We start from the raw sequence: 26,114 nt of genomic DNA on the forward strand, positions 1-26,114 counted from the left end.
AAGAAGGATGGGCCAGTGGTTAGAGCCCTAGCCTAAAACTTCTCCATTTCCTGCTCTCCCACAGACTTCCTTTGCAACTGGGGCAAGTCATTTAGCCGCTCTGTACCTCCATTTTCCATCTGTAAAAATGGGAACACCACCACCGCTCTGCCTCACTGGGGTGCTGGATAAATACATTAGCTTGTGAGGTGCTCAGATTATATGGTAATAAGGGCCATATGAGCAGTTAAGGTATTTAAGGCTTGTGCCAGCCCTACGCAGAGGCATACATGTTTCCCACCTTAGTCTTTACACAGGTAAAACTCCTACTGATCTGAACTGTAGCTTTACCTGAGTAAAGACCGAGAACGCTGAGAACAGTCTTCAGGATTCAATCCATTCCCGCAAATAAGATCTTAGAGGTAGCCAGAAAGGGCAAGATTTTGACTCAGAACAGGAGGAGTTTAGCAACAACAACAAAATCTTACCTCATTCCTTCGTAAAACTCTATGGATAAGCTGACAATTTCATCATCTGTCAGGTTCCCTTTTTCTTGTTCGGAAACTTCCCCACGATCCTCATTCGACCCATTGGGAACTGCACAGGGAACAGGGAGAGAGATGTTAAACCCCTCCCAAAATGTATTCAGTGTCAAGACAGAGGAGAAGAGAAGAGAGACCGAGGCTATTCCTGTTTGCAGACACTTACCGTCTGCCATGGGATAGGCTGCATAGAAGTCACGCCGCCTCTTCATTTCATCTGCAAGAGAAGATAGATCAAAGCAAGAAAGAATGAAAAGAGAGGGAGAATAGAAGATCCAGGCCTGGTCTACACCGGTTTTGTGCCCAGTTGGGAGTGTGATGTTTTACCAATAGAGTTATACCAGTATAAGCCTTCATGTGGATGCAGTGATGCTGGTTTAAATGGGTCTTATGCTGGTATAGCTTATTCTCCCTATGGAAATAGCTATACCAGAACAAGCACCTTTATACCGATATAACTGCATCCACACTAAAGCAGGTTGTACCTCTGTAACGAACCTGGTATAGTGAAAGGGGTGCAACTTTTGTCTTTGCACAGGGCGTAAGGGTGGCAAAGTCACACGCGCTTTAACCCAGCTTCCGATGACATAACAGGATCGACTTCAACAGGAACAGAGTTGGGGCAGCACAGAGCCCTACCCCCAAATCATCACCATTATTACTTGATTTGATTATTGTTGTCTGTATCTGTACCTTTGAAAAGCCCAGGGACCAGTTTGTACACTATGTCTTGTAAGGTTTTGTCAGACCTGAAAGACACAAATAAGAATGAATCAGGGTGGGTCAGTGTAGTTATTTCCGGATCCATTCCAGTCACCTGTCTGCATTCCCTTGCCAAACCAAAAGAGAGCACCTTTCACTCCCGTGCAAAAGACTGGCACAAGGCTCATGCACCATTTAAGCCCTCAAAACAGGGCTTACGTGGGACTTAAGTAGTGCACAGACATTGCACTGGCCTTTTGCAAAGGAACACAGCCGGATGAATTCAAGACCATACTGTATAGGCTCTGTGCCAATTTAAATATTGCTGGTAAAACTCTGATTGACTTTGATGAACGTGGACACAGGTTGCAAGTAGCCTTATTTAAAAAAAAAAAAAATCCAGGCTTTGCCAGCTCCTGTGCTATTTGATGTTTTATGGAATGCCTGAAATTCAATGATTACATCAGAATGTCATGTCATTTTTTTTAAAATTACATTTCTAGCCTTTGTGACTGCAGAGAAAAGCTGAAAAATAGCCACCACCATCTAGCTTGAGTTTTATGGATAAGTGCAATCTTAAAGTGCTTTACAAAGGTCAGTATAGCTATCCCCATTTTACAGATGGGGAAACTGAGGCAGGAGGGGTCTGCCCAATGTCACCCAGCTGGCCAGTGGCAGAACCAGGCCTCTCATTATTTTATTTGCATTACCATGGTTCCTATCAACCCTTGTCAAGGACTAGGACCCCATTGGTGAGGTGCTGTACAAACACAGAACAAAACCTCACAGTCTAGAAGCAGGTCTCCTGAGTCCCAGTCCAGTGTCCTACCCATTGCCTCTCATGTGTATTCTAAAAGCAAGTTCAGAGAACCCAACTTCTAAAAATATATAGGTCATGATTGTTAAGCTAATCATGAGTAAGGCTAAGATTTTGTCAGGAGTATTTTTAGTAAAAGTCACGGACAGGATGTGGACAACAAACAATAAATCATGGAAGCCTGAGCCTGAAGTCGTGGAGATCATTTTAAAATCCTGGAATCCGTGACCAACTTGTAGCCTTAATCATGATATGTGGGGAGCCTGGCTCATGATTTTTGAACCCTTAGCACGGGCAATACTGAAGACCTAAATACCCCTCACCAGCTTTTACAAATCTCTAAGATCAATAGAAATGTTTCCATGGGGTTTTGTTGTTGTTTTTTTTTAATTATAAAGATACCATGTTTTGTTTAGGCTTTGACATCCCTCTGCAGTATTTGCAACCCAAATATTGCTGCTTTGTAGGACAAAAACTAAGCAGTGAAACGTAAAATAAACCAAAGCAGAAAGTGACCAGTTCTACATTTTGGTTGTCTGAGGGTAACATTTTCTAAAGGGCCTAAGTGATCTAGGGCTGGTATTCACAAAAGTACTGAGGTGCTTCATTTCCATTGATTTCCAGGGGAATCAGGCAAGCAGATATCTTTGTGAATCTCATCCCTAAGTCCCATTTGCAAAAGTGACTTAAGGCCAGAGTTCCAAAGGCATTTAGACCCCTAAAGATGCAAATAGGTACCTAATGAGATTGACAGATGTGCCTAAGCAGGACAGGCTCCAAAATCCCATGGACTTCAATGGGAGACAGACATCAAACTCATTTAAACACTTTGGTATAGACCATTAAGTATCTTTTGCATCTATAGGCACTGAAATACCTGAATTGTATACTGAAATTGCCCTAAATTGGATAGCTGCATTTCAAAAAATTACCATAAGTCAAGTGTCAAAAGAAAACAAATATGTTAATGATGACAAGGCAGTTGTATTTGCAATTATTCCTACTTTAATAATAGAAGGCCTTTAATAAAAAGGGGCAGTCATTTGCTATTCTTGAAAAAGATATGTTTAGCCTAACCATGTCCCTTTGATCTATAATTCCTTGCTGGTGTCATCATAGGATTGACAGACCACTCTCTGCCATTATTTATTACATGGACACATAGAATTTGCTTTGTAATTTACAGCAAGTGAATGTAAGAGCAAGTTCTGTCATTTGATTGGCTAGTTAATTACAAGATGGTCATTATGCTTGTTTGCATCAATAACCATTTCATCCAATAGCTCCAGCCCCAGGGTGTTTGCCCACTGTGTGTCACAGATGGACACCAGTCCTCAGGGGTCCCAGGTGTGTTTGGGATGTCATAACCCCATTGCATATTATTGGTATCCCGAAACTTGGTGCTGAATGGTGCCAAGCACCTGGCAGGAGAGAATCCATAGTCCTTAAAATAGTCATGACTGACATTTCTGACAACACAGCTGGGTATTATGCAACTCAGATGGAGGGGGAAGGAAAAGAGAAAGGAAAGTGACTAATCATGCAAATTCAGAGTCTGATCCAAAACCCAATGAAGTCAATGGGGAAGTCATGAGGACTTTGGATCTGGCCCGAAAAGCAGGGCTACAGCTCTAGTTCCAAGAACAAATGGAAAAAATGGGAACATCAGGGTCACTGATCATGTATCAAAATTATTTCTATAATATAATAAATAACCTTGCCCTTTTATAAAGATACCTTGCTCAAATATAGGGCTTTCTTCTTTAGCCCCTTCCATTTGAAGCTCTCAACGTTCTTTGCTAACCTTTGTGAATCAAGTCTCCCAAGACCTTCATGTGAGGCAAGTTGAGATAATTCTACCGATTTTACAGATGGGGAAGCCAAGAGAGAAAGAGATTATGGCTAATTTTTTGAAGTTTGCATGCCTAAAAATAAACTTTGACTGATATGCAATGAGAGATGTGGGCACCTCTGGGAAAAGGTCAGGCCCCTTGTTTAAGAAGTAGTTTAGGGATCCACCCTATAAATGTTTGGTCTAAGGCACAGATCCTCAAAGGTATTTAGGTGTCTAACTTGCATTGATTTCAATAGGAGTTAGGTTACGTATATGACTTGAACAAGTTTTCTTCCAGACGCTGACACAGATTTCCTACCCACTTCTGATTCCCAAGTCTGCCTCAACTACCCGACTCTGATAAAAATAGAGAGAGAAGACTGTGGATTTGATTCTCATTCACAATCCATGCCCCTTGATGCTGCTCAAGTGGTGTAAAGGGACCCTAGTGCCAATGAAAATTGGGGTCTGATTGGACAAGGATGCAAAGATCTGCATAATGGTGGGGGAAGGAGGGGTTGTCTATGACTAGTAGCTACTGCAATGCAAATTATAAATTAAGGTTCGAGTGATATCTCAGAGCTTGGAAGATCAGTGCAATTCTAGCCTGCTGCTTTGTGTCTGTCTGTATGTTGGCAGAGTGCATCTCCGTCTGGGTCTGTGCACACATTCAGAGATATTTAGCAGAAAGGTCTGTGGGAGTTAGAGTGTAAATATTTCACAGGGAACCAAAAAAAAAAAAAAAAAGTGTTACTACAGAAACGAATTTACATGGAAGAGCTAAAAAAAGCCCCTAGTGATGTATTGCAGCCTTAATGGTTTCTATGCCAACCACCTGCAGAGCTAATTCTACAACTGACAAGACATGTCTGGGTTTGGGGAAGCCAGACGAATGGGGAAGGGGCGAAGCTGGCATAAAGCATGCACCAAGCACGGGGGTTCGACTGCATTCGTTTGATCCCAGTGGTTCTGGGCATGGAACGGGGGTCTGAAAACTACCCACCCACCCAGAATAGTAACAGCCTAGGCACGGCCAGCCGCACGCTCACACAGAATAATCCTCCGCTGGGAGAAGAATGCATCGTTCCAAGGCAAAGGGATCAATGAATTATAAACCACAAGCGGGCTCAGGTTAAATTTCTCTTGTCGTGGCTTCAAAGCCTGACATCTGTGGTCAGGGCACTGTCTAAAGATGACCTCAGGTACTCAGTCCAAACTGACAGAGGATGTAACTCACATTGGGCCTTTCCCTGCTAATTAATCATCCCAATCTCTTTACAGCATCATTAAAGGGGGCTGGAACATTCAGAGACGCTCCTGGTCCTGTCTGTTCCGTCATGACCCTTGTCGTCTGCCCTTCCAGCTCGGATTTCATTGATATTCTACAGCACAGAGCGTGGGGCCCCATTACATTAGGCACTGCATCTACAATTAATGAGACATTGGAAGCTATGGAGGCAGGGACTATCTTGACATCACAGCCCTGCCGGGGCTTTGCTTATGAGGTCAAACACTCCAGGAATGCCCATGATGACATCAAACACAAAATAATGGCAGTGTACAGAATTCCCTAGCCTGTGCAGCTGTTAAGAGAGACATGAAAGTTAGGGTGCTCTGGTTCTGATAATTCCTTCCTCTCCTCCCCCACAAGCGTTCAAGGAGATAAGAGACTTTGGGTCAACATTCAAATAACCTACATACAGTAGACTATAAGGCGTCAGATATAGTCTAGTAGGCTATTCTAGCAGACTATAAGGCAGGGGTGCTGGAACAAATTTTACAGTGGGGTGTCCTGAGACCCATTGAACCAAACTGTAAATCCTGTATATAATGGAATCCACTTCGAGCCAGGGGGTGCGGCAGCCCTCCCTGTTCCAGCACGTATGCTATAAGGCGTAAAATTGCAGAGTGCAAATCCTGTTCTTCTGGGGCGACAGGTTTCACTTGGCTTCAACTGAAGATGCTTATTCTCTTTAGTAGAAAATAACGCTCCTGATCTTCTAGAGCATCCACTGGAGTGGCTGAAGGAAGAAAACCACAAGAGGTCTTTCCCAACACAAAGGTCTGTGATTCTCTGCTGCTTATGCCCTGAGTCAGCAAACTAAGGTAGTTGCATGGTGTCCATTTCAGTAGGACGTGAGCGCCTCACCATCTTTCATGGATTTATCCTCCAAACATCCCTGTGAGGTGGGGAAGTGCTGTTGTCTCCACTGGACAGATGGGAAACGGAGTCACATAGAGACTAAGGCCTGGATCCTCAAAGGTAGGTAGGTGCTTAACTCCACTGGGTGGAGGCCTTTGAGGCTCTGGGCCTAAATGACACATGAAGTCTGTGACAGAGCTGGGAATTTAACCCAGATCTCCTGAGTCCCACACGTACCTAACTTTATGAAAGTAAATTAGTCCCATTGGAGACAATGGACTTCTCACATGCTGATGGTTAAGAACATACCTTGCTGAATAAGGGTCAGAATTACATACAAAGACCTCAGTTTTCCAAAGCGACTAGTAGTTTGGTGCCCAGTTTGGGGGACTTTAAAAAGCGACCTCGTTATTTGTTAATTCTGTGCATCCACCTTCTGGAAATCAGGGCCCCTTCAGGCATCCCAAGTTTCCCCCCTCTCCATAAATATATAAATAAATTAAATAATGGATGCACCCAAAAGCACTACTAGTGGCTCTGGAAAAGTTAGGCCAAAATATCTGTCTCCCAACTGCAGCAAAGCGGGGAATTCCTTGCGACAGCGGGGCTCAGTGACATGCTACAGCAGAAATCCAGAGCCTGGTGCTTCCCAATTTCCATGTTATCACACATTTGGGGCTGGGGGGCAAGATCCAGAACAGTGAGGTTCCCTCACCTGATGCTGAGCAGGGGCCTGGTTTTATGCACCTGGACATCACACATTGGACAGTATTTGTTGGTCTCCAGGTAACGGACGATGCAGGTTTTACAGACTAAAGAAAGAAAGACAAAAATAAATAGGGTAAAATCAACATACAGATACACAGGGTGAATATCACCCTGGGGCAGAGTCAGCACAAGGCCTAGGCGCCACTTAAGCACTAGGTATAAAGTCTCACTTCGGCTCCATTTATAAATGGTGCCGAAGCAGGATAGAAGTGGTGTCTAACTTTCCCTGGCCCTCTGTACAGGGCTGGCTTTCACCCACAGCGAACAAGCAGCTGCTTAGACATTCTGGGCAAGATAATTTTTTACCCTCACTGATTGGAAAGTAATCTGTGACAGCTTCTATTTAATCCAGCTGTTAGTAGCCATATATCAATGAGAGGGGGATCCCACCAGTAGGGGCTATTCCACATTCCCCTCTTATCAAGGCACAGCTGCCCTTACACCTTGCTTCTCTCTGCAGGCATATTAGAGGAATTACTAGATTGGAGCAGATCCTGGGTCCAGCCAGTCTAGGATGTTGTCTGTGAACAGCAGCTGGAACTAGATGCTTTAGAAGAAGGTAGAAGAACCCAAAAGCAGGTAGATATGGGATTATCCGCCTCATACACACATAGCTCTCATTCTGATCTCTAACAGTGAGAGATTGCCTTACACCCTGTATAGCACAAGGGTCCCTTCCCAAATGTTTGTTTTTGTTAATTATAACTCTGGTTATTCTTGACAACCATAGAAATGTCTTGAATCTTTCTAAATTCTTGGCCTTAGTAAATTTGTGTAGCAGTGAGTTCTAAAGTTTAATCCCATGTTGTGTGAAAAAATATTACCGTGTATCAGTTTTCATTTTCCCCATCTTTTAAGGTCCCCTTGAGGAAATCCACAGCTTTGGTGTTTCCACCCAAAGGGATGCAGCAGTTTTCCTTGGAAATATGGTAGGATTCTAGCTTCACCACCCCCTCCCCAATTCACCTCAAAATTATTGAACTGGTAATCTTAGGCCAAGAGTGACTAGGGGTTCAGGGTGCTTCAAATTTGGGGGTGTCTCACATGACAAGGAGGGCCTGGTTTCCAGGAAGAGAGAGCTCTGCTCTTCCTGAAAAACTAGTATCAGCCCTCTTTAAAGGGATCGCAAGTTAGGCACCCAAAAAATCACTAGCCACTTTGAAAAAATCTTGGCCCATGGAGTTATATTCTGGTGAGCAGCTGGGGAATCTCTCATCACCACCAGCTGGCTTAACACCCAGAAAGGAGATCTGCCTGGTGGAATGAAAGAAGAGAGCATTTCATTGGGAACAGCTGATTTCCCCTGTTTCCCCCCACCTAGGTACAGAGGAAACTTACAAGAGTGTAAACATTCCACTATGGTGGTTGCATCTATGAAGTAGCCACCACACAAAGCACACATCAAGTGGGGATTCAGCTCCGTGATCTTTATCCTGGTGGTTCTGTGCATTTTGGATCAGGGCCTCAGCAGATCCTCTCTGGAAACAAACACACACACCCCACCCCGAGGATCAAGTTAGTGGCATCTACAGGGTCATCACCCCTCCTGTAATATTACAGCAACCAGAACCAAGTCATCAGCTGGAGCTAGTGAAGGCAACATTCCAGAAGCAAATGGCTCAATAGGTTACACACCACAGGAGTCTCTGGTTTTAGGATTTATTCCCCCTCCCCCCCAACACACACATACACCTTGTAATCTGGGTTCTGTGGTCAGGCCTCGCAAAGCCTCTGAAATTGCAATAATACAGAGAGAGGACTGAGCATTTGTATTTTAACAAAACAAAACACCTCTTTTTCAGCCCCCGCAGAGTCCGACTGGGACAACTTTACAATGGGTAGCAACCTTTTCAAATGTAATCTTGTTGATGACACTAACTGCTTATGGGTCTGCACAGTGCCTAGCGCCTAGGGGCCCAGAACTGGTCTGGGTGTTACCACAATAGAAATGTAAGGTAATAACAACACTCATGGGGGGAAGACATAACTCACCTAGAGTATTACAATCTGGCCCAAAGTGATCCTACAGTTTACATTATACAGTGAATCTCTCTTTACTCCCAAATCCTGACCAAAACACATACAAGATAAAGAATTTATTTAGTAACGTGGTTTTATTTTTTTAAATGGAGGCAAATCAATTCAGAGAAAACAACAGGCAGCACAGCTGAGTATAAAGAAGTGATGCACCAATTTGGGTAGTAAAGGAGGTAAGAAACAGACACAACATGCAGGTTTCAGGTTTTATAGCTGCTTCCTTACTGCGTTTCAAAGCTGGGCAGAAATAATAGGTCTAAACCGAACACACCCAGCCCAGGTTTTCCACTCAGGATTTTGCATGTTTTGTAGATGCAAGGATGGAGATGAATATAGGAACACTTTTTTGTTAAATGGAGACCCTTACCAGGGAATGCCCCAGAGCCCTCTAAATTATATATTTAAACAAAAATAAAAATCAAGAGCCTCATTGCTCATCGTCAGCTAACAATAAACTCCCCCATCCCCAATATTCTCTTCCTCCAAGTGGACCTCTGCCACCAAAGCCTGGATGCACACTACCTCCCTGCCTCTTTCTCCACAGCTGTAGCCCATTACAAGATCATCTGTAATCAAATTATGGCCAAATGAAGCCGGCCTTTTGTGTGTGCTACTTGGGCAAACCTCAAGGAAAAGGAGAAGAAGGGGGGGAAAGAGGAGCAAAGTCTGCGGCCCTTGAGCAGAAGGATCACAGCAGCCCGACGCTGCTGGCATTTCAACCCTACCCAGCTAGGAGCTGAAACGGCTTCACCTTGGCTTCTGGCTCTCCACGTGTCCTCTTTCATTCTTCCCCAGCCTCCTGCTGACACCGGATAACAAAGTCGGGGGGAGATTTCACTTTCTTTCGTGGTCTTCCCCCGGCCCCACACTCACTCCCTGCCCCCTCCCTCCAGCAAGGCCATGGTCCGGAACAAATCAGATAAATGGTCTAATTGAACATTAACGTGCAATTCATTAAACGCACAAGCCCGGAGAAAGGCAGACGCGAGAAGCCCCGCTGCATGTGGCTTTACACGACCTGTGGGTGCCTGCGTGCACCTATCTCACGGCCAGACCGGAAGGACAGGCGTGTCATACCCTATGACACACACATCACACATGCATTTCTCAATTAACAATATAGAGGCACATAGACAATAAGCATAGAAGAGACACCACCCAGACACATTAAATAGGTGGTCTGTGTGAATATTAATCATCTGCACACACACACACATTTACAACTTCAAAGCAGTGTAATATTATACACACGGGCATAGTGTTACCTCCATTACATGCACATTAATATTGTGTGTCTGTACACTCAGACTGAGTCTGCATACATGATAATTATGTTCTTCATGCCTTATTTTGTAATCAGTGTGTGTCTATATTTTATTTCATGCCTGCGTCCATTATCTATCATATTGGTACCGTACTTTGAAGATGTAAACTGCTATACAATTGTAACACACACGGAATGGGTACCTATGGCATCATCTAGAGTGCAAATACACACCCATCTACAAACACAATGCAGGATCCTAGGATACCCTTCTAATCATGCATAAACTCTGGCCATAATCTGCCCCCCCCCATTAGCACATGAAAGAATATAGAGCACCCGTCCACACCCACGCATGGCATTGTCATGTCATGTCATGCCACACCCACCCAAAACTGTCTCTGATTATCTCTACCGTGTCTCTAGAACACATCCACTACCCCTCCCACACACACACACACAGGCCTAGACCCACATTGTGGGGTCGTTCATTGCAGCCTAACCAAGGCACACAAATACCCCCCCCATTCCCCGTGCCCGGTGGCGCAGCGTGGGCACATACCGCAGACAATGATTCCCCGGGCACGGACTGAAAGGTGCCCAGCCACCAAACCTCAGCGCCCCCCGACCCGCATTTCCCTTGTTGTCCTTCACCGCTCCGATCTCCCAGCCGGAGCCCGACGGGGGGCCCTACTAGGCTCCGGGGCCTCCGCTTGCCTTCCACTCGCCTTCCAGCCAAGGCTCAGGGCGGGGAGACCGGAAAACGGGGGCTCGGAGGGGCTGGCCAGCCTGGCAAAGGTGCGAAGCGGCACCTTTGTCTCCCTCCACCCACCGACCGGCTCCTTCTCCGCCTGCCCGAGCGCTGCACCGCCCCTTTCCAATGCCTTCATGCATGCATGCATGCATGCAAACCAGCCCCCCTCGCCCCCCAATCAGAGCCACCGACACCCGCGCGGGGGGGGGGGGGTATTTAAATAGATGGATACGTATGGCTCGGTGGGGAATAGACCGAGGGACCGCATTTAAAGGGACAGGCTCTTCCTCCACGGGGGAAATCTAGGCAGGGGAAGGGAGCGATTGGTGCCAGCTAAAAAACAAAAAAGCTGGCTCCACTCGCCTCCCGGCCGATGGGCGAGGGCCAGGCATCGCCTGATTGTTCTGGGGGTGGATTTTTAGGCCGTGGGAGCTGGCAGTGGGATTGGGCCCTAAACCCACCGCAATGAAGCGCCTCTCCTAAATATCTGCCAAAAGCAAGGAAAGAGGGCAGGCGTGTAGGGGATCTCCTGGACTTCTGGGGGGGGGGTGGTCCCCAATAAAAGAAATCCGGATTGAGACTGTCCCTGCTGGGAAGTCCCCTAAACGGCTCCCAACGCCCCTCTCCCCAAGCGTCAACTGGTGTGAATGGGAACTCGGTCTTTTGTCTGCATTCCTCCCTCCCTTGGGGTATTTATATGTTTTAATAGGAGTGCATTTTGTTTTATGGTAAAAGGCATTTTCCGCCGGTGCCTTGTGGTTTCTATAGAGACTCCAGAACCGGCTGCTGGCCCCTTGCCCGTGACAGAGCACAGGGCCACACACCTCATTAAGGCAGGAGATGAATTTAACAATTGTACCTGGATTCGGGGGCACGCTGAATTTTGTGGCGTCGTTGTTTTCAAATCTGTGACCTGCTTTGGCTTTTCACAGCCAGGCACCCAACTAGAGATGGGGAGGGGGGACAAATAGCTTGCCTTGGCTAGAATGAATACATTTGCTTTGCTGCGGTGGGGGGGGGGGGGCGGTTGGGAGACTTTTTTTTTAAGTGTGTGTCTACATATGCACGCCCCGGGAGAGAGAGGGTGTGATCGTTGCTTAAAAAGCAGAAGGGGATTGGAGTGAAAACTCCAGGGCTGGGCACAAAGATAATAAGCACCGGGCAGAATTTTTAGTGGCGGAAAAACATGACTTGTCTGGAAGGGGCAGTTCCCATGCCCCCCCCCCCCCCATACACACACGAAAGAAGGCAAAACGGAAAGGGGGAAAACAAAGGGTTTTGCCAACATTTTATCCCGAGTTTGAGACCCTGAGCGGGATGTTTGCTGCACGAAATAAAGTGGGGTTACACTCTAGTCCCCCTGGGAAATACATCAGCAGTCGATGCAATCAAGTGCAGAGAGCTGCAGAAAGTCGCAGATGTCAATGTAATTGCTGTGTTCGCCCCCCCCCCCCCCCGCCGTCCCCCGCCGCCCCTTCCCGTTACTTTAATATTTACTATAGGAGACATTCTAGCTGGGGCCCCGAATCGCTGCCGTTTTATTGTTTCTATGGTAACTCCTATACTTGGCCAGGAGCCAGAATATTATTACAACCATCCGAGGTGGAGGGGAGAAGGGGAGGGGGGGGGCTGAAATAAAATCTATTTCTGTGCAAATGAGTTTGTGCGTGACGTCAGTCGGAGGCCAGGCTGTTAGGAACACACACACACAGAGAGTCAGTCCCCTTACAAGCCATTCGCTGGGGGGGGGGGGTATTTATTTATTTTATTTTATGTAAAACCCTTGTTATTCAATTAAAAAAAAAAAAACCCCACGCCCCCTCTCGTGGCTAGTCCAAATGAGCTGTTTCTTAACAAGTCCTCCACATGGAGGGGATGGATTTGAAAAATGGAAGCTTATCCACCTATGATCATCCAGACCTGGCGTTAATCTATATCGGATCGAGTGCAGCGCCTTGAGGGATTCCTCAGAGCAACCTGGGGGAGGGGGGTTGCCCTTGGGATGGAGAACCATTGTAAGGGATAGGTGCAGAAGTGTGTACACACACACAATGATGGGGAAAGCGCTTAACGTTCATAGAAGCTGTACCCAATACCAATCAAAGAACCCCCATCAGTACAGCGACGGATCAAACTTCAAGGCAAAGGTGGGGACCAAGCCGCGGAGGCGAGACTGTGGGACAAAACTGAAGCACAGAGGTGGGTGTGTCTCAGGGGAAGGGGGCCGAGGAGCCATTGGGACCATCCTGCTCTCGGCGGTGGCGAAAGTCACACCCACCCCCCCACCCCCTTCAGAGCAGGCAGCTCAGGGGAGCAGGAGCGCGGTTTGCCACCCAGCATTAGCGCCTGCCCGCTGGGGAGCATTTGTGGGTGGTTTGCAAACAGGCCAACCACACAATAGATGCGGGTCAGAAAGAGGCTCCTGGGTTTTTGGAAACGCCTGTTCTGCTTTCTGGACCGGATTAGGTTATTGTCGTCCCCCCCCCCCCATCACCTTTCTCCCTGCTTCTTTTCCCTTTGTAGATTCCCAAGGCAAAAGCACTTCTCACACCCCTTTGGGGGTCCCCTTGGCTTGTTTGCTTCCACTCCCCCCACCCCTTGATTACACTTAATAGCAGCACGTCTCTCCCCCCCCCCGCCCCCGCCCCCTTCAAGCCTCAGCATCATCAAGGTAGCTCTCCAGAGTGAAGTGCCCCCCAGACCCCTTACAAGTCGCAGGTGACGTTGGGGCTGCTGATAGGCTCCCTGTGCGCTGGTTTCTATAGTTACCTGCAGGGTAACAGCTGGCAAGATGCCAACACCAACAGCCAAGCCAAGGGGGGGAAGCTTTGGCCGGCTTGGTGCACCTGAAATCCAATCCCCCTCCAGTGACTTGGGCTCTCGCAGGGCAATGAGTTCTGCAGGTCCCCTGCTCCCTGCGCCTGCCTTTTATTTTATCCTCCCCGTCTAGCAAATGGCGTCACGGGTCTCTAAAGGAGAGAGGGGAAGGTGGAGGGGAGGGAGAGCCCGAGACGCCAGCACAAACCGGTTTTAATAAAAACGGATGATAATAATCATGATTTCATGACTCAGATATGGCTGGCGCTGGTTAGGCTCCTTTTAAAAACGCTCACACACCCCCGCCCCCAAAATAAGCACCCTCCACCGCCCTGACCTTTTCCCCACCCCCACCCCCACCCCCAGAAAATAAACAAACTCAATCCTCCTCCACTCCCGCATCCATCCACCCACCCACCTACCTTCCTGTATATCCCCCCTCCTTTTTTTTAAAAAAAAAGACCTATTTAAACAGCTCTGATGCATCTTTCCCCTTCTACACTAAACCAAGAGCTGGTTGCCTTTAAATGCCCCCTTTGGGCTTAATTTTGCAGAGGCATCCCGTTCCCTTTAAAAGGTTAACTCCTTAGGGACCTGAAAGAGACTGGTCTGTGATGTAACTGGGAAATTGGCGAGCTGCTTCCTCTCCCCACACTCCTGCTCTGGTAATGACCTTGGGCAAGGCGCCTTTCTTCTCTTCTGCCTCAGTTTCCCCCACCTGCGAAATTAGAGGAATGGTGCTTTCCCCCACCTAGCAGGGATGCTGTAAAGCCTGAGTCATTTCATATTTGTAATGGGCTCCTCCTTGGTCCTCTGGTGGAAAGCACTATATCAAAGTGGGAGCGTGTTGCTTTATTGTTTGATTAAACAGCGTCGGGGCTGGAATCGTTGGAGGTGTCTCTCCTCCAGGGCACAGTCCCCAGAAATCCCGATGTATACCCCACTCCTTCGCAAAACACCCAGGATTCACCACTTCTCCTCCTGCTACCTTCTCTAACAGTTTAGCTAGTTTCTCCACCCCTGGGGCAAGTTTTCTGAGCAGAAGGATCCAGATCTTTCCAACTCCTAACTCCACGGGAGTGGGCAGGAAAACAACATATCGATTGGCAATACAGAGAGGCATCATTTATACCCAGACAAGACATGCCAAGCTGGTAATGCGGGCTCCCAAACGCTCATTAGAAAATATTCTGAATAAAATAATAATAATTAATAATAATAATGGCATTTTTTTTTTGGCAAAATAGACACGCCCTCATTTCACAAAGCGACACCCGCGATGTGGCCGGTTAATGTAGCCTTTGCTAGCGGTTACAGGAGGCATCAGATCCCGACAACAGGAAATTCTCCTTTCGGGTTTGCAAAGTACAGTGTGAGGAGCGAAAGAGGGTTTACACAAAGCGGGAGGGCACGTGACCTCAGATGTGGGTCTGGATTTAAAGTCGCCACAAGGCTCCAGAACCGGAGCAATCGCCCTTTTCCCCTCCCTCTCTCTCTCTCAGCCTCCCTTAGTCTGTGCCGAGGACACGTTATCTTTCCAGATCACCAAAGTTTTCTCTGGTTATTACCAAACAATTTTGCTTTGCTGCCGTTGCCTCGCAAGAATGCGATAGCAGGTCTGCAGTGCAACCATCCCCGTTTGAAAGGGATGAGAAAAAAACATCTTAAAAGCAGACAATAATTCCGAGATACAGATTATTCTTCCCATGGAAATAAATTATTTTGCATGTTGATTTCCTGCAAACCTGTGGGCTATGCATCCTGCTATTATATACACACGTATATCCTGCTGCCCTTTTTGTTTTTGTTTTTTTTAAGTTTCCACACTCTCTGTTAACAGAAGATATTGCACATATTTTTCAATTTTTAAACCAGATTTGGGGGGAGAGAGGAACAATAAGAATTGTTCTGATCTTTTACCCTGACATTTGATTTGGTTTTAGAAGAAGATGAATCGGAGCTTTTAAAATGTAGAGAGGAAGCTCAAATCCTCCCAAGAAAATACAAGTGAAGAGCCTCACAAAGGCCTGGAGATTTGGGGTGCTTTAATTTGGGGGGGGGTGCCAGCACTTTCTGAATATCAGACCCTTTTAAGGTATCTCAAGAGAGGCACCCAAAACCGCTTGGAAATCTCAGGTGAAGTCAGTGTAGAGTCAAGAAGACTTCACACCGCCAGGGACTTTTGGAGTGAACATCCTCACATCTTTTTTTCTAACAAACCCACAACTTTTTGCCAAAAGCCAGAGTCCAAATGTTCTCGATTCTGCAGTACCCCTAAAAAAAAAGCAAGGTCCAAAGCCCTTTCTCTCCGTCTGCCTCTCAGGTCAAAGTCTATATATTTCCAGATCCTCCACTCCCCCTCTGTCGAATCAGAAATGATGTTCTCTGGGGCTTTCCCCAGCAGAAAAATAACAACAACAACCGTTAGTTAGTTAGTTAGTTAGTTAATAAGCCAGAAGACTCCAGTCTGAGAGGTTTTTCACATGTGAGAGGGGCGCCTGGAACCTTTGGAACTAGTACGAGCTCCCTAACAGAAGAGTGGAAATTAGATAGATCTCTGCCCCTGGACCTACCACTGACCCGTGAACCAACTTCTCAATGTTAAGGGCAGCTTTCCAGCCGCTTTCTCTCACCCCTTCCCCCACGATGGGGTCATTCAGAGAATTAAGCAGAGCGGGCACACACACACACACCCCGGCCCCCTTCCTCAGAACCAGGAAAATATTTGTACAGATGTAACCAAAACAGTGGTGGCTGATTCTCTCTCTCTCTCTCTCTCACACACACACACACCCCTCCTCCCAAATTCACTGCAACTGCGGACCATTTTTATCTCCTCTGGAAGCATTCAAGGCAGCATCTGACCAAGAATGCAGCTTTATGCAAGCGAAGAGAAGCATTTCCACAGACGGGCCCCAAAACTGGATTTAAGGAGGTGGGGGAGAGAGAGGAAACAGTGAGTAATTGAGTGGAAAAGCCAGTCAGAGCAGCATTAGCCTGCTAGTCCTTCTTGCTTTCTCGGAGCTATAAATAAAAAACAAACCAGCCACCAAGTACCCCTACGCAGCTGAACAGAACACTCCATGCTAGATTAACTGTCCCTTGTCCTCCAGGGCTAACGGAGAGCCGTAGTATTCAGCAATTCTATACAAAGGGCCAGATTCTGCTCTAATTTACCCTGGTCTAAAGGCAGAGCCAGTCAATGAAGCTGCTGCTGATTTCGAGGAAGAGAATTGAATTTTTTTCTATATTTCAGGGAACAGGCGGCAGTTCAGAAACCCCTGCTATTAGAGTGTACATGTCTCTGGATCATTAGGGTTTGTCCATAACATGCACAAGTTCAAAGAGACTCAGACTTAAGAGCAGCTCATGGAAATGCTGTCAGGAAGTCCCAGGGGTGAATTCCAAGGCAGCAGGGAACTTTGTCAGAACCAGCAAGCCCCATTCTCCAACATGTCCTCAGACAAAACTTCGATTGACTTCTCCAGTTTAGCCCAAATAGGATCGGGCCCCCTCACTGTGAGTTTTTAAAGGCTGTTTGGGGATCGTTTTATTCTTCGCATTTTTTCTCTAAAGTTCTTCCAAGGAATTTGTATTAAAAAATCCAAGAGATCAAACTGGATCTTTTTTGCAGCCCTTGAGCTTTACAGTTTATACTGTTGGGGGGGGTGTCATTTTCCTTTTCTTTCTTTCTTTCCCCCTTTTCCCTTTTAGGTGCTTAATTTACTCAACAGAGCAGAAAGGGACAGAATCAATAAAAAATCTCATCTGGCTGCTGCAGGTTTCTCCAGCTCCAGAAGAGGACTTGCTACAGAATCTAGCCCTGCCAGAAGCAGTTGTGGGAGTCCAGGGCAACGTGTATTTGTTAGTAATTAAGTATTTTTCCAGTGAAAAACCCTTGGCATCACATCTGTTGGTGACAAGCATATTGGCTGCAGCAGTCTGGAGAGGTTTGGAGGCTGAGTTGTGTTAGACACCACAATCAATGACATGACAGCAAATTCCCACAGTCCATCTGCCTGTGTAAATCACTAGCATGCAGAGAAGAGGTGCCAAATATTCAAAAGAGGTGATGATGGGTCCCGATTTTCAAGTGCTGGGCATCAGATTTTCCAAAGAGCCCAACTCAACTTTAGCCATCGAAATAAGGGCAAGATTTTCAACAACAACAAAAAGGGGGCGTGGGGGGTCCAGCACCCAGCGTGACGATTTGGCCGCTTATTTTGGTGCCTACATGACAGCAGAGTTCTTTTGAAAATCTGGCGCACTGCGCTCAGTCCAGGCTAGCAGTGCACTGAGGGTGGATACAGGTATCTGGAGTAAACTCACTTTTTATTAAAAAGAAAAGGAGTACTTGTGGCACCTTAGAGACTAACCAATTTATTTGAGCATGAGCTTTCGTGAGCTACAGCTCACTTCATCAGATGTATACCGTGGCCACAAGTACTCCTTTTCTTTTTGCGAATACAGACTAACACGGCTGTTCCTCTGAAACCTGTCACTTTTTATTTTGGAAGACAGGGATGGTGGTGGGGGGGGTGATGCTCCAGTGGAAGAAGTGGCAAAGCTCTGCTCTGCGCTTCAGTGGTAGCAGGGAATCACCCCTCTTAGTGCTCCCAGTAGCGGCTCAATTGCTCCCCAATGGGCTGCTGTCACTTTTCAATCCGGTTGAGCGGTGGGCTAGCTTTTCGGTGGGTTTCCCTGGGAGGTTCCTAGTCCGGGAGAACTTTTCTAATGATGCTTGTTTGAAAATGAAGCGCCCTCCGCGTGGAGGTAAAAGGAATTTGGAATTTCCAGGTCTGATCTTGGCTTATTTGTGATCTGATGTTATTTGTGTGTTTTGTCTTTCCACGCAGCGTAGTTAATCATTATTCACAGACCACAAGGTCTGAAGGCAGAAGCCGGCTGGGCCTGGGAGTGAAAGTTCCAGCCACTGGGCCTTGAGAATTAGAGACACTTTACCGGTTCTGTTGTTGAAGTTGTTCCCAATACACATTGGAAAGGGGCGATTGGGGACACGGGTACAGGTGTGTGATTGGCCAGCATCCGGAAGGAAGAGAGCCGGAGAAGGTGAGTCTATGTTCCCAGATGGCAATTCGCACCACCCGAGGGCAGGGGAGGGTGGTCTATGAATTCAGTGGTGCACTTCAACCCAAGGGGTGAATTTCACCTTCCCGGGAGTTCTTTTCCCCTGCTCCCAAGCTCGCCGGGACAGCGGTTCGCCACTCCCAGCCGTTGCAGAGAAAGGAGACAGAGTTTGCGGGCAGTGCGGGAGGACATTTCAAAGTCCCCCATAACTTCCAGCCATAAGGAAACCTTTCATCAAACCGAACCCTAAGTCCTTGTTGCCTTGTAGCAGTGATTTGCACCATCTCTGGTCCAACTAAAAGTGGATTCTCTAGACAGCTGTCACCCCCTCCTTCCTCTCTGTCTGCCCCAGCTAAGAAATAACCCCCAAGTCCCTCCTTTTGCATGTCATCCTAAAACTTGTCAAGTCAGCGGGGAAGCCGTCCAGCAATGGTACAATATTCGAAGGCAGGAGGAATCCCCCAGACACAAAACACACACACACACAACACCTCAAGCTGCGAAGCAGCGTTCACTGCACACGGTCAACCTTGCGAACAACCAACCCAGGTGCAAACCTGCCATTCGCAAAGAAGCGGAGCTCGCTGGCTCATAAATGTTCTCTCTCTCTCTCTCTTCCTAGTCCCCCAGCCCCCACTCAGGAATATCGCAGGGACTTGTCGATAAATGTAAACAAAGGGATCGATCGCCGGGATAAAACGCTACGAGGTTTTGGTTTGTCGAAGTTTACATCCTCCTGTACGACCCCCTCTCCCGACTCCAGGCTGCGCAAGGGAGGTTCTCAGCTCCCTGAATGGAGCCTTCCATCCTGGATCCTAAGACAAGCCTCGAACCCACACGAGAAAAGTCCCTGTGGTTTGTCACCTCGGCCGGGGAAGAACATTTACACTGACACCTGCCCGGCCACTAGAAACGGTCCCAACGTTCTACGATGGAACGGGGTTCCCTCCATTCACAACTTGGATCCATCCCGCCTAAGACCATACACACGAGCGCGACTCCTGGGCACTCTGCGAAGGGGATGGCGAACCTTGAACTCAGGGGTCTGATTTCAAAAGGCAAAACCAGCCTCATTTCCCTCAAGAATTGGCTCACTACTACAAAAGGCCCTTGCCAGGAGATTTCTCCCCGTCCTGCCCCATCAATATCAAACAGCACATCGATCCCCTTTGCAGAGGGTTTTGGGGTTTTTTTGTTTGTTTGTTTTGGAGTTTTTTGGTTTTTTTTTTTTTTTTTTTGGTTACACAAGCGTTATTTCATGCAGCTTTTTCTCCAAACAAAGCAGGCTTTGTGCGCAGACGCTCCATAATAATGATGATAATACAATCTGGGGTGAGGAGAGAATATTTCCATCATATAGCTCTGATGGCTAAACTGGGGAAGGAGAAAGGGACCTACATAATTATAAAACCTTCCCTCTATCCCACACATTTCCCTCCCCCCAGAAAAAATATATGCCTTCCAGAAAGAGTTCCACAGACAAAGGGAAAGTAACTCTTTAATGGGAAGGGAAATATATATAAATGTCTCCCTATCCAAGAACTCCTTCCTTGAATTCTGGAGGGAAAGCTATAGAAATAGAGGGTCTTTGACTCTTTGACTCTTGGAGGGGTCGGGAATTCTTTATTTTATTTGTTTATTCTGTCCCAAAGTAAGAAGAATGCCCCCCCTTTAATGAAAAAAGGCGACATGGAAACAAGGGGGCGGGGGAGGAGAGCCCCTTTCGTGCCCAGCCTCCCCTTCCCCCCCAAGCTGAGCTATGGGCTCAATTCGATATTCTATTGCAATCTATTATTCATCAGGCATGGAGGGGCGATCCGGGCTAATTAGTTGCGAGGTGTCCACACGTAGTTGGGGAGGGAGAAAGACAGAAAAGGAAAAAGGCCCTGGCGGGATCTCAATGGGGATTGATTTATTGTTTGTTTGCGTGGTGGGGTCGCGGGGGAGATGAGTGGCAAAGTGGATTTTAATTCCTACATCTCCTTTCTCTCTTTCTGATGTAAGAAACGGAGCCCCATTCAGATAGCTTCGTTGGACTTCCATATTGATTCGCAAAACATCGCGACAATTAAAACCAAAAGAAAATGCCCCCCTCCTCCCCCCGCAGCTCCGCTTGACTCTGTTGCCACGATTTCACCCCCACCTCCTACCCCACCAAGGTCTCCTGGCAAATCCCTTGCGGCCACCGGTGGGGGTGGTAAATTATTTCGCTATTTATTTGTTTTAACACGAGCGGATGGGACCCAGATGACTTCGGGAATGACAGAAAAACAAGGACTCCCTTCCTCTCTCTCTCTCTTTCCACACACACACCCCTCTTCTCTCTGTCGGTCCCCTCTGGGTTCAGGTCCCAGGCTCTGGAATCCCCACCCCGCCCGAGGGGGGCGCACAGGAACAATACAATCACTGTCTCGTAAACTTGGGGGCCTTCCCCCCCAAGCTTCCCCAGATTCATTTTCTATCCAACCGTGGAGAGACCGCGCCATATTGCTCCAACAGCTCAGTTCCTAAGACCCCCCCCCCGTACCACCCATGCCCATGCGCCCTTGGGCATGTCTTGCGCGCCCCTTGCCCTTTGCGCGCTTACAATGTGGCCATCCCGGGGGGTGGGGTAGTTCCTGGGGGCTCGTTGGGGGGTCGGGCTCGGCAGGGTGCTGTCAAAGCCGGTTCCCTCTCCTCAAACCCCCTTCTCCCTTGCCCCCCCCCCCCCGCCGCCACACACACACACACACCGGGGCAGCCCCCGCCCGGCTGCCAGCCTCCCTGCGTCGGGGCCAAAGAAAAGGGGGAAAAGAGAAGGGATCCAAAAAGTTAGGCGTGCCAATCGGAGAGAGAGAAGGAGGCGACACCAGGCAAGAGCCAGCCGCCGGAGGAAGAAACCAAGCGAGCGGACACGGCGGAGCAGACAGCCTCCCCGGCTGGGGGAGAGTGGAGAGGTTGTGGGAGGGGTGGGGGGGAGTGAACTGCCATGTACCCGGGGGGGGGGGTGAATCTCATGCAAATTCTCCCCCCTCCCGACCCTGCCAGAAAACCAGCAGCAGCACAAAGAGAAAGATAGGAAGCCGGGCAGGAGATGGATAGCAAATAAACTGATCGGCCATCTTGAAAGCAGAGAGAGAGAGAGAGAGCGGAAAAATAGCAATGGAAGGAAGAAAAAACCAATCCCCGCAAGACAGACGATGTCACAGAAGCCGAGGCAGGGAGCTTGCAGCCTGGACCGCAGACGAGATCCCTTCTCTGGAGGGGGGCGGGAGGGAGAGATCTCTTCCCTCCCCCTCCGCCCCCCAACACCCCTCGGGGCAAAAGGGATTTTAGGGGGAGGTGCGTCCCTACCTGATCCCGGATCTTTTCTTTGGGGGGGGCGAGCAGGGTTGGGGAAACAGAGAGCTCCCCCAAACCCCCCCTTTCTTTCCTGTTCTTTTTTTTTTCTTTTTTCTTTTTCTTTTTTTTCTTTCTTTTTTTTTTTTTTTTGGTGCCAAAACTGCGGAGCTGGAAGAAACGCGTCTCTGTAGCTGCTGATGGGATCCGATGGGAGGGGGGGGGCACAAAATGGCTTTTTTTTCCTTCCAGACAAGAGCTTGGCCCCGCCCCCTTTTGCCTCACGTGATCTCATTCCTTTAGGGTGTTTGCAAAGGGGCTGAGGTGCAAGAGAGGGAGGCGGGGGGGGAGACAAAAACTGAGATTTGTTTCCCCCTCACCTCAGGCATCCGCCTCCCCCCCCCCCAGGAGCATCCTGACACAGCCAGTAGCATCCACCGAGGCCAACCCCAGTCCAGAGACCCAGCCGCAGCCTCGGAACCTGGGCACCATATGAAGCATGAGGTTCCAATCGGAACAAAAGCAGCCACGCTTTTCCCCCCATGCGGGGTGGGGGGGGGGAAAGGGGCAGGGGGCTGGCAATCAATCGGAATCATAAGCAGGAAGAAATCCATGGGAAGGAGGGGTCGATGAGACACAGAATCCCGACCTCTGCTCCCGGATTTTGCCGTTCATGTCTGGGAGAGGTGAAGAAATTGCAGATGATCCAGAGCAACTTATGTTCCGTTTCCTTACAGTCTCCAAGCAAACGATTTTTGTTTTATTTTATTTTTTTGCACCAGGAAAAATATATGTGTGTGTGTGTGTGTATTTCTCCCCCTTGCTCTCCGCTTTGTATCCATCCACAGACCAGCCAGGCACTGCTTAGAGTACTCCATGAAGGGAAATAGATTTAAAAGGCGCTGACATATCCTAGAAGACAGAGACACACGGGGATATTCCAGCTTGTCCAGTTCTGCACACACACACACAACGCACGTCTTTATTCGCCGCTCCCTCCCGGGTGGCTGTTGCGATCTCTCTTAAAACAAGGCTCGCAAATAAAAAGAATCAAATCAAATAAAGCAAAGGGATGAAATGAGACAATTTGAGGGGGTTTGTTGGGAAAGGACCTGGCTTTATTCCCTTTCCTCCCCGGAACATTTTGATTCCAACCCAACGCGTTAAGTTCCAAGCACAAAGCAACCTGCTGTCGACAACTTCATGCGATTTCTTTGGAGACTCTCTCCGCTGAAGTTTGGGAAAGTCCAGCCTTCAGAGACAAATAACCTGCCTCGGTGCTAGGTGTCTCCTTCCCTGTATTTGTTTTTAAACCACAGAGGCAGACTTTAGATTTTCTCCTCCCCCTTTTCACTGTTACCCTTTATAATTATTACGATCGTGTCACCATCCCTGTGGTCAGTACCAGATTTTCAAATATTCCCATTCGCTTCGTTTTCGTAGATCTACCTCGTGGTGGGTTTTCTAAAGACCCTTCAACTCCTTTATTTCTCCCTTCATGTTGTCCTTTGCCGAAGGGAGTGAGGGGTTATCCAAGGGGAATCAGGTTATCCAAGGTTATCCAAGGGGAACCAGGATTTCGACTTGCCGTGTCAACTTCATTCCCACCCCTCCTTGCGCCTCAACCTGTCGGGGTCAGCTTCAGCCTTGTCCTGTACCTCGTGTCTTCATTGACAGGAGTGCAAAGTGACTGTAAACCTGGTGGGGGTTTAAATGAAGGCGTGGGGCGAAGGGCAGAACAGAACCAAGCTCCTAGAAGTACACACACACTCACGAAGATGCATCCACATACGCGTGTCGAGGATATTTATTTAAACCCGCAAACAGGAAGCGCCTAAGATGACAAGGGTACCCCGTTCCGCCTCTTGTCTTGCTACATTTGTACGTGATTCCCACTGCATCACTTGCCCCTGTGTATTGGCTCTCGACTTCCCATGGTGATTTGCCGCTCCCATCATTTACTCCTGTGCTGATACACGGCAGTTAGATGGGGGGGGGGGGGGGGAAGGGGAGGTTGGTTTTCGATCTTAAACCAGAAGGCATCACCGGTTTCTATTTTGCAGCTGTAATCGGCGGAAGTTTGCTGTGAGAAGGCGCCAAATGCTGGCTAAGTGTATTTCTGGGCCTTGTGGTAACTTTATCTTGCCTCTTAAAACCTCAGAAGTTCTCTCTGTTGTTCTTTCTTTCTTTTTTTCAAGTGAGCAGCCAGGTTTTCTTTACGTCAACAGCTGTAGCTGACGTTGCTCTTGATCGAGTCTCTTCTGCGCTGCAAGGTGCTCCCAGGCGGGAGAAGACTTTAAAAAAGAAACGCAGCCCAAAGGGCAGGGCAGGGCGGGGCGCGGGGGGGGGGAAGTGGGAGGAAGGAAAAATTGATTCGTTCAGCGGAGTGTATTTCCAAGAGGCAATGAAGCCAAACGCATGAAGTGATTGCAATCAGCAGGGACCTCTTCTGACGAGTTGGACACTGTCCAAAAGCAAAGATTCAGAAAATAAAGTCTACCCCGCACCCCAACACTCCTCTCCCCACGGCTCCTGAAAAAAGAAATTGACAAGAGTACATTTTAACATTTTACGAGCTGGAAAGTTTTTGTTGGCAAACTTAGAACCACTCGTCCCAAGTGGCTGCAGAATCTAGCACCAGAAAGGACCATTTCTTGCAGTTTTTTAAAGTTGTGTCCTTTCCCTGAACATATTCTGAGCGCGAAAGTGCTTCAGAATAAAACTAGATTTTTTAAATTAATTTAATTAAGTCACTGTCATAGCAAAGGGGTTTTTATTTGGCCAAAACCCCAGATTAGTAAATTGCACATTTGTTGCTAACTCTTTAATAAGCTTTATAATATAAAGTAACTGGTTCACATCTATTTTATTGTATTCTCTCGTGTTTTTCCTTGGGACAAAGAGAAGGGACATGTTAAGGCAACAATTGTACGGGAACAATATTAACTTTCCAAACTACTTTAGCCCACAGCTCCTACTTTGTTTAGCTTGAAAAGGGGGGAAACACCATTAATTTGTCAATTTAGCCCTGTGTACAAATAATCATGGCATGGCACCTGATTAGTGGGATGGATTTTTTTTAGGATCTGTGGAAGAGGATTTACATACTGACATCACGTGCGTCTAGGGAGGCAGAACTATTTAGTGCCAGCCTAAATATAACGTTTTAATAAGCAGGCGACATGAAAATGAATTGTGATCGAGAACTCTGTGTCAGATCTGTAATATACACTGTTCATTCATCTTATTTGAGTTTTAAAACTTATCGGTCGGTTTGCAGGTCCGGCCATTAGATTCAGCTGTGTTATCAGTTAAACTCCGATGGGTGACCAAAAGGAAAGGTGCTTTTCCCCTCTCGTCAGTTTTCCCTTGCATTTGCCTATCTAATGAGACCAACAAGCCAACTACTTTCTCTCCCGCCGTTTACACCCATATGTGCATCGCACTATAGACGAGGACACCTTTTTTTGGTGACAGGACTGCAGAAAGTTCGCGGATTCCCCCCCCGCCAATAGACAAGAGACACTGTTGAAGTGAGCTGTGGCTCACGAAAGCTCATGCTCAAATAAATTGGTTAGTCTCTAAGGTGCCACAAGTACTCCTTTTCTTTTTGCGAATACAGACTAACACGGCTGTTCCTCTGAAACCTGTTGGGTTTTGGTTTGTTTGGGGTTTTTTTTAGCATTAATCTCTTGTGGGATTGAAAAAACAAGGTCAGCCACAGAGTACTTTCCTTATTGCCATTCGTATGTGGGGGGGAGAAAGAAAAATCACTTCTTCTCTAGGGGTTGCCGAATAGAAACGTGCAGAGAAAGACACAGATCTCCTCTCATCCTGTAAACTTTCTCTCCTGCATCCACAGGGTGCGTTATCGGGTTAGAATTTCTCCCTCTCTCTTTTGGAGGGGACGGCTCTCCCTACAGTGGGAGCTGCACGCTTAATGGACGCTTCTTTAATAAACGGACCCTGTGTGTGCGCGTCTTGACCGTTTCATGAAACACAGACTCCTCCTTCGGTCTAGTGCTTTGTCGCACAGCCCCGTCCCCAGACG

The 26,114-nt window shown here is 47.6% G+C and overlaps 1 protein-coding gene across 3 annotated transcripts in view; it reads right to left on the reverse strand.

The window, feature by feature from the left end:
- The window catches only part of PCGF2 (polycomb group ring finger 2), a 36,906-nt gene extending 14,558 nt beyond the window's left edge, over positions 1–22,348 (reverse strand). Inside the window, exons 1-6 of one of the 3 annotated variants that reach the window (XM_048830211.2) lie at positions 22,079–22,348; positions 8,124–8,263; positions 6,733–6,829; positions 1,215–1,270; positions 688–738; positions 468–576 (exon numbers count right to left, since the gene is read on the reverse strand). In XM_048830211.2, coding sequence (XP_048686168.1) covers positions 468–576; positions 688–738; positions 1,215–1,270; positions 6,733–6,829; positions 8,124–8,235 — 425 coding nt within the window. In that variant the 5' untranslated portion in view covers positions 8,236–8,263; positions 22,079–22,348. Of the gene's footprint in view, positions 1–467; positions 577–687; positions 739–1,214; positions 1,271–6,732; positions 6,830–8,123; positions 8,264–10,648; positions 10,927–22,078 lie in introns of those variants that run through there. The other 2 variants (XM_048830209.2, XM_048830210.2) reach the window with 2 other exon arrangements.
- Between the last annotated feature and the right edge of the window lie 3,766 nt (positions 22,349–26,114).

The sequence above is a fragment of the Caretta caretta genome, chromosome 27 (assembly GCF_965140235.1).
Source record: "Caretta caretta isolate rCarCar2 chromosome 27, rCarCar1.hap1, whole genome shotgun sequence".
In the NCBI taxonomy this organism is placed as follows: domain Eukaryota; kingdom Metazoa; phylum Chordata; order Testudines; family Cheloniidae; genus Caretta; species Caretta caretta.